Genomic DNA, 8,433 nt, shown 5'->3' with positions numbered 1-8,433 from the left:
AATTTAGACGTCAATTTCTGCAGCTTGTAATAGTGGCCTAAATTATAACATATATAACATAAAATACACGCAATAAACATACAATACACTCGGATCGCCGCAAAACAGAAAAAATAACCATGGTACAGTATATCTGAATGAGCCAACGATCTTTCTATGCGTAATGCAATAGATTCAATTGTTTAATACATGCGGCATACTATTACAAATTTTAAAAACGATTTAGGTTTTGAGGTAGGCCTACGCTTGACACAACAACGTCATCGTCAAGGCAAGTGCTTATACTTATACTGGTCAAGGTTGCTTCCTAGTAGCTATCCTAAAATTATGGAACAATAAATTTGCTAAAATCCAGTTGTTTTGTCAACACAATTAGGAAAGGTTTCATGAGACAAACACGACTTAGTACACATTAAAAATGCTTCCTGATGAAGCTCGTAACTATATTCGCAGATATTACTGGATCTCACGTAAACGTTTCCGCAAACACATTTATTGTTTCGGTAACAAGTTGCATTTTACCGGCGGCTGTAATCTTTCTTGTGTGGAACGTGGTGTCGCCTTGTTTGTCCTGTACAGCAGGGCTTCCCAAACTGGGGGTCGCGACCCCGCAAGGGGTCGCGTAACGAACTTCAGGGGTCGCAGATCGTATAACAATTTTACAAGAAGTACAAAACACAATCGAAACAAAATATCGTTCCAGCCTAATCAACATTGAAACCGCCTTGAGACCAGCATTAACAGATATTGAGCCAAGGCTTTGTAGCAGAAAGCAGTCGCACCAATCACACTGAATAAATGTGTGTGCTTTTTTGTTTCCAGTAGCCTATATATGTGTAAAGTAGTAAGTAGACTTTGAGTACTGGTTGCTTGAATTCAGTCTACTCTTTGCATCTCAGTAAATGTCACTAATGACTAATGTATGTTTCCCACTGCTAATTTAATCAATTTAAACGTGAAGGGTCGCGGAAAACTTCAGAAGTTTGAAAGGGGTCGCGAGCAAAAAAGTTTGGGAAGCCCTGCTGTACAGTATAGCCAGTCGGTCGGTTGTGATGCGTGTAAAATTTCTCAGGTTGCATCCGGAGTCATTCATCCGTCACAATTAAAAGTAAAACCAACAATGCGAAAGTAAATGAAGTCACGTGATCCATCTTTGACCAAAGGAAGAACGCTGTATAAAGTTCATTTAACCGCCTTACATAACTTGAAAAATGTCATATTGCGATCAAACGACGCTCTAACAATAGGCTGACGGTGTTGGTTATAAAAATCGAAAGAGATTTGCCATAAAAGTTTGTCCTTATACGATCTTACTTAACCAAGCGTAAACAATCAATGCAGTTTATACCCAGTATGCGTGGAAAACTTCAATAGAGCAATGCGTGCATTCTACGTAAAAACTAAACCAGAATAAATCGACTGGGCATGCGATGTTTTGCAACACAGAGTGAGTCAGTCACGAAAATGCCTGAATAGTGCACTATCAATAATCTCCCACGTCAAATAAAAAATGTCCCATCCATAATTATAAGCCAGCTGGTTCGATCAAGAACACGTCTATCTGATGATCTACTTTGCAATCCATCTAGTGGGCGTTACCTAGTGCACATAACGAATTTTGAAGAATTATACGGTTGTATTGCATCAGACTAGTGAGAAATGAATTTCTAATTGAACATATAAAATTAGGGTCCAAGTATCACATGCACAATGAAGTAACTTGAAATTACAGTAATGAATGCAGACTACGGATGTATTGAAATGCAATGCAAAAGTACACACCATCCAAACATACACATCGCACTATTTACTATGAATATGATAAAATATGATCTAAATTGACGAAAACCGTTGTTACCGATAAACAACGGTAAAGAATTTTAACGGCTTACAGAGGATTTGCCGAGCATCACATTCCACGATATGTACAAGCGTCAGTTCAATGACGAAAATGCTCAAGTGTTTTTAAGTAAAAGCGTGTTGCACCTTCACTAGGAACAAGAAAGATACCAGTAACTGTACTTTAGGAATAACAGCAAATAAACATTTCCTGCCTATCTCGGGTCATACAAGTCAACCCCAGAAACGTTTACAAAATTTAAGAGTGCTTGCATAAGACATAAGAAACGGACATAAGAAACGGACAGCATAAATTATTATCAAAACTTTCTTCAATGAAACAACATAATTTTGATAGGCTTGAGCTACGTGTACGAAACACATTTTTACCAAGGCTTCAATGAGTCGTTAGCAAAAAAACAACAATAAAATTAAATAGTAACTTTTGAATGCGAGACATCAAACACGTAAACTTTGACTGACGTTGAGATTGTCAAGTTCAAGACAAATACAAGACCATTGGGCATCATTCGTCCGATTTCTTTCCGTGCAATTGTGCATTGACCAGACTGAAATACGATCCTTTCAATGCGATTAGTTCGTTGTGCGTGCCACTCTCCACAACGCTCCCGTTTTCAATCACCGCTATGACGTCAGCATTTTTGACGGTTGACAGACGATGAGCGATGACGATGCAAGTTCTACCTTCACTGGCGGCATCCAAGGCTGCTTGCACGATCTGGAAAAAAGAACGATTGACAAGATAATTAGTAATTATACTTCAGGTCCAATGTTAAGCATTACAGCTAACAGCACAGAACTGAAAAAACTGTTGCCCTAATTATCAATCTTCCTATTATTTTAAGCGACGCCAATCAATGCAAGTAAATTATTAACAACATATAAGTAAACGGCGGGGAAGCCTTTTAAGGGCTTGACCCTAACAAACAAATTTCGTATAAGACAAAAACCATTAAGTACCTTTTCGCTTTCAGTGTCCAGGGCAGATGTGGCTTCATCCAGGAGTAAAACTTTAGGATTCCTGAGCAAGGCACGAGCAATTGCCACTCTCTGCTTCTGACCACCTGATAACTGCGCTCCTTTGGAACCAACGTTGGTGTCGTAGCCCTGTAGAAACATTTATGACTGTTTATGAAGCAAAGAATCTTATTCATGAAAATAACTTCAAATGTTAAAAACGCGATATAATCCTCCTATAATCCGATATAAACTTTGTTACAATATAATATCTTAGGTGTACAAGCCACGAATCATGCTATATTTCGATTAATGAAATCTAAGCGATAAACGGGATTTATGGAATATCCTATTTTAACTGACTAACTTGCAAGACCATGGTTAGTTAGGCGTATAAGGATTGTTACTTGCAAAACCGCTTTTGTTATTGTTATCCGACATCAAACATATTCCATACGTGCGCTTGTGATGCTCCTTGAACAATTAACTTTGGATGTTGCACTTTAAACAGAGACTCTTAATATTGTACCCACACTGCGATTATCCTGTTACACTATAGATAGCACCTAAAACTACTTTTATACAAAGTAAAACGATTCTGGAGCTTGAGTAGACGCAAAAATTGGAAACGTTTGGAGAAGAAGCTGCACTCGTCTTCAATACAAAACACCTAGAGCTAGCTAGACGATGTGACTAAGATCATTTCCATATTTTTAACAATAATTTCGACGATTCACGTTATTGTTGAATGTTTGGGCTACTTTAGGGAAATAATATACTGTAGATCAATAAACTTACATCAGGCAAGGCTTCAATAAATAAGTGGATATTCGCTTTCTTTGCGGCCGCAAGCACTTCTTTTAAGTCCGCAGATCGGCTATTATCACCGTATCTGATGTTGTCCGCAATTGAGCGATCGAATAAAACAGGTTCCTGTGAGACGATGCCGAATTGTGAACGGAGCCAAGATAACTGAAGTTCTTTCGTGTTTTGGCGATCCAGAGTCTGAAAAAAAGAAAATTGAATTGCTTATTTCACCTACAGTGCTGAACCAAAGGCACAGTGTTTACACAAAACTGTCTTTTGTGTAGGTCAAAAAATAAACTACAAACACATGTTTTCTACGAACTGATTTTATCAATGTGAGTTCAAAGAATTGCCGCAAGATATATTGGAATTTTATTTACTGCTTCTTGAGAGGCAAATAAGTTGAAAAACTTTATTTGCCAGTGATTTCAACTTACTTTTATAAGGTATGGTTGCATATTGCGCATGTAACGTCACCATAACCTAATACAGACTGGTTACAAAAGAAATTTTTGCTTTTAGGGTAATTTTAGTTTGGAATAACCCGTCTGAATTCAAATGAAAGCTGATGGTAAACGTGGTCTTCCGCTAATGTTTAGCAAACCAAGCAGTCACGAGATTGGAAACGTGACATTAGAACATAAGCTGTCACATGTAGCTCCAAGGCAAGGAAGGACAGACGTTTGGCGCGGCTTATGTTTTCCTTTCTAAACCTATCAACACCCAGTACGTCACGTAACCAAGTTTAAAAAGAGGTATGTGTAACTGCATGTCACATATCGTATCCTAAAGACTTTATGATGTAGTTTTTTGAGTTTGGGTTGGAACTGTAACATTTAAGCTATTTTACCGATTACAACTGTAAGGGTATTTATGTGTATGTGGCAGAATATCCGGTGTTGATAACGTTTTCAGCGAAAAACAAAACGTCGGATGTGATATTGTATACACAAGCACATATCATTCACCGTAAATTACACAAGTAGGTTATTCAGCTTCAAAAATATTTTTGTGACCAAGACGCGATAACGTTCTGTGGCGAACGTGATCATATGACTGCTTTGAGTTTCTTTTTTCAACTTTTTTTGTGAACACTGGGAAAATGTCGTGTCCAGAAACTTGCTTGATACACTGACGTGTCACTCGTAGAACAACGAATGCAAATAGAATGTGAATTTGATGGTAACAATAAAAAAGACAAACTCCAAGTTTATCAAACAAGCAATGATGCAAAGTAATCTCACCACAACGCCCTCTACGGGATCATAGAACCTCTCCAGCAGTTGAATACAAGTTGATTTTCCACATCCGCTCTGTCAGACAAGGGCCACTGTCTGTCCGGGACGTACAGCCGTGGTCAGACCCTTTAGAACCTGAACGTCCGGGCGAGTGGGATACGTAAATTTGATGCCAGTGAAATCTATGCTTCCAGTGCTTACATCCTGTGGAAACCAACGAGCCAATTAGAAACAAACTCTGTCTGCTCTAACGTAATTTACGTCAAGTATGCCACGAATAACGTCAATCGTACGTCCATGGATTTAAAAAATAATTCTACAACTTGTTTATCAACAAGCGCTGTACTATATTTTGGCCGTGTTTGGTATAGATGACCCAATTTTCATTACTTCTGAATTACGTCATTCGCACTACAGACCTCAATGCGTTAATTCTGATATTGTGAGTCTGAGTCAGTAATTTGCAGTCAACTGAATGGAGCTTTATTCTGTGCTCTGAAAACAGTAACTCGTTTTGTAAAGAATCAAAATATATCAATTATTCAAAAAATTGACAGTTTAGCGTTTGGCGTTGATGCGAAAGCAACTCTGTTATGAGTTTTGTCAACGAGTAAACACGCTCAGTTAGCACACTGTTTATTTCAGTGACAGCAATGGCTACAGCTCATGGTAGTTCAGATTCTGAAGAAGATAGCTAAGACGATGGTGATGACGAGCCAAGGTTTGTAATTGAATCGATGAATGGATCACTGAAACTTGTCCCTATAGACCAGCTGAAACCGTATTTTGAGCTTACCACAATTTCACGAACCTACTAGGAGTTTAACGTGGGAACGGAAAGACACTGACTTTTCTCTTCTTGAACTTTACCCAACAATTTATCCTTTGGGCTTCAACAACAATATATTTTTGATTATTTTCACCAAAAATGATTTTAGCGCATTTTCAAGTTTCGTGTGAACACTTAAAATTAGTGAGGCCGAGCTTGCGTTCAACACATCCCTATTGAATAGTTAAATACAGGTAATTAGCCTGCAACCTAGCAAGCCTAAGCCAAATCTTGCAGCTAGCCTATATTTGGGCAAACAACCTGACAGGAAAATCATATATGGTAAATTCCCCCTTTCAACACAAACAACGTGAACCATAGATATCAATCATGGCATAACTTTGTTATATTCTCTTATTACATGTTCTTTCTTAAAGAAATTGATCGCGCAAAAATACTACAAACCGAAACGTAACTTCTGATTTTATTATAATATGTTATTACTTTCTTAAAAACAAAATACATATCAATTTTGTGGTCGCTTGTTTTCAATTTTAAAATTGTAAACAAAATTAAGTTTCGAATAACGTGCTAAATAGTCAAATGAATATTTGAAACTTTCTAAAAGATATTTCTGATACTTGTAATTCATCTTAATTATTTATTCTGGTAAATTCAAACAATTATCTTTTGATAAAAGCAGTTCTATTAAGAAAGTTCTGCTGTTAGGCAATACTCCTTGTACATCAATTTATAACACTTTTACGAAAGAGTAGCCTACTTACGCGTCATCGAGATCAATAACTTCCAGGTTATTTTCACTAGTTAATGATGCATGCACTTTGTTTTCCATGAAACCAGTGCGAACTTTTTTAGAAATATTTCCATTCATAGCTTAGCTCGGAAGGAATTCTCAAAAAGGTTTTTGTAATTACCTACGTTTAGGTAGCCTGCTGCTAAATTCACCAGAGTTTACCAAAATAAAAGAGCTTGGGCTTATTCAACCGGCATAGGTTATATAAAAATGGTTTCAGGCAACCAGCATGATTGCTTTCATAACATCTTTGACTTCATTGTTTCTCTCTTGAGTTGAGCTTTTTATACGTTTGTCCCTTTTTGTTGTAGAAAGTGTAAGATTACAGAGTAACCTCTCACCGACTGTACGAACACTTTAAACATTTTGGAGGTTTCAAAGCGACCAGATATACAATCTGGTGACCATCAATTCGCACCATCTAACAATTCCTTCTTTTCAATGTTTATTACTGTACATTGATGTAATGCGACAATTGTAATTCTTCAATGAAATGAAACTTGGCACCAGGCACAGCGACAAGCAAAGCGAACCTACTTTCGTCAAAGGTAGCAAGTGCTTGTGAAAGTTTATAGAAAAATCACAAAAAGAGAAAAGAATGCACAAGTTTATATAAAAAATTGAATGCTAAAAAATAATTGAAAATTATACCGCGGTAAAAATGCGTCTATAAACCTACATTTAAGCAGGAGAACACTGTGATCCATACACTCTATGAAGTATAAACATTCCACTCGAAAATCGTTGATTCTGGTTATCCCGAGGCCACCATGACTTTTCGTCGTTTTCGTGTTTGGAGTCTACTGGCTGAACTATTTTTCAACGTAAAAAGAACGATATGTACTTGACTACCAATTGCAGGGAGAAATCATAAAAACGCGGTAAAAGCGCAAACATTATCATGAAAAGTTTCATATATACGGTAGGAGCTAATTGCACAGAACTATAGTTGGAGACGCCTTGAACGTGTATGTGGATAATAATAGCGATCTGAAGTTACTGCGTATTGAATAAAAATGAGAAATTGATCAATGATGTTGAGAATGGGCTATATAGTTTAGCGATTGTGGATTTGAATGCTTTGTCTTTAGTGTTTTTAGCAGATAGAAGCCCTATCCAATATGCATAAACTATAGCGTATATAGGAGGCGAATCCCATACGCAGATTTACGCACCCCAACAAATAAACTACTTTTTAGTTTTACTTTTACTTCATCTCACCTTTACTGTTTACACCGAGGATTTGGATTTATTAGTTATATAACGCTGCACATCAAAATGTCGACATTTGATTCTAAGTACTATGACTCGGCAAAATCTTCTTTGTTGGTAGCAGTATAGGCTATATCAAAATACAGTTTCGTAAGATTACGTAAAGAAAAAGAATGAAAGCCATGTCAATTGTAACCTATATTGTACTGAGTAAGGTAATCTTCTGTAGCTATGTTCATATGGAGAAGAGTAATTATGAATTAGCTCGTAAAAGCTTGAACGATAATAATTTACAACCTTGCAACGCATATTGCTAAATAAAATAAACGAAGCTAAATAAACGCAAGTTATTACTTAATGTAAATGAATACTCAGGCTTTGTGATGTTTCTATGGTATTTGTGTTTATTTCGAGTTAAGCAATGATTAATAATAAACACTTTCACTAACATTCATAAATAAGATAATAATATCACAAAGGACTTCCTCTTTACGATGAGTGTTTTCCGTAATTAGACAACCTACAGAAAGTACACATCAGCTATATTATCATGAGTCATAAACTTTCTTCTAGAACTGAGGAAAATCTTTGCACTGATTTGCTGATTTGGAAAATCTTTGCACCGCCAGGATTCTTAATCGATTAAACCCCGTAGTTACAAAGCTAGTCCCTGTGCAAATATCATTGGCAACAAAAAGAATTTTTATTTGGTCTTTTAACTTTTTCTATCATATTGCCCGAATTTTGACTTGTTTATGAGAACCATTTAACTGAAG

General features: G+C 36.7%; 2 protein-coding genes across 2 annotated transcripts in view; both read right to left on the bottom strand.

Annotated features, from left to right (window-relative positions):
• Window positions 1–2,139: 2,139 nt before the first annotated feature.
• LOC143451471 (ATP-dependent translocase ABCB1-like) overlaps window positions 2,140–8,433 on the bottom strand; it is a 39,782-nt gene continuing 33,488 nt past the window's right edge. Inside the window, exons 22-25 of the transcript XR_013114858.1 lie at window positions 4,869–5,066; window positions 3,616–3,822; window positions 2,821–2,967; window positions 2,140–2,578 (exon numbers count right to left, since the gene is read on the bottom strand). The gene's annotated coding sequence lies outside the window, so the exon portion shown is untranslated. The remainder of the gene's footprint in view (window positions 2,579–2,820; window positions 2,968–3,615; window positions 3,823–4,868; window positions 5,067–8,433) is intronic.
• LOC143453017 (ATP-dependent translocase ABCB1-like) lies at window positions 2,366–4,082 on the bottom strand. The gene is made up of 4 exons (XM_076954169.1): window positions 4,062–4,082; window positions 3,616–3,822; window positions 2,821–2,967; window positions 2,366–2,578 (listed from the first exon to the last, which is right to left on the bottom strand). Exons 1-4 carry the CDS (start codon window positions 4,080–4,082, stop codon window positions 2,366–2,368), a joined length of 588 nt encoding a protein of 195 aa, XP_076810284.1.

This window comes from Clavelina lepadiformis, chromosome 4, assembly GCF_947623445.1.
Source record: "Clavelina lepadiformis chromosome 4, kaClaLepa1.1, whole genome shotgun sequence".
Classification (NCBI taxonomy): Eukaryota; Metazoa; Chordata; class Ascidiacea; order Aplousobranchia; family Clavelinidae; genus Clavelina; species Clavelina lepadiformis.
Note: the sequence above shows the minus strand (reverse complement) of the source record. Positions and strands in the feature narration are given on the sequence as shown.

What these genes read in the sequence shown, in the direction of transcription:
- LOC143453017 (XM_076954169.1), bottom strand. Translation starts at nt 4,082, where the DNA reads ATGCAACCATACCTTATAAAA. An exon ending in TGCAACCATACCTTATAAAA is followed by an intron (nt 3,823 to 4,061) that starts GTAAGTTGAAAT and finishes TCTTTTTTTCAG; the next exon opens with ACTCTGGATCGCCAAAACAC. An exon ending in TTATTGAAGCCTTGCCTGAT is followed by an intron (nt 2,968 to 3,615) that starts GTAAGTTTATTG and finishes ATGTTTCTACAG; the next exon opens with GGCTACGACACCAACGTTGG.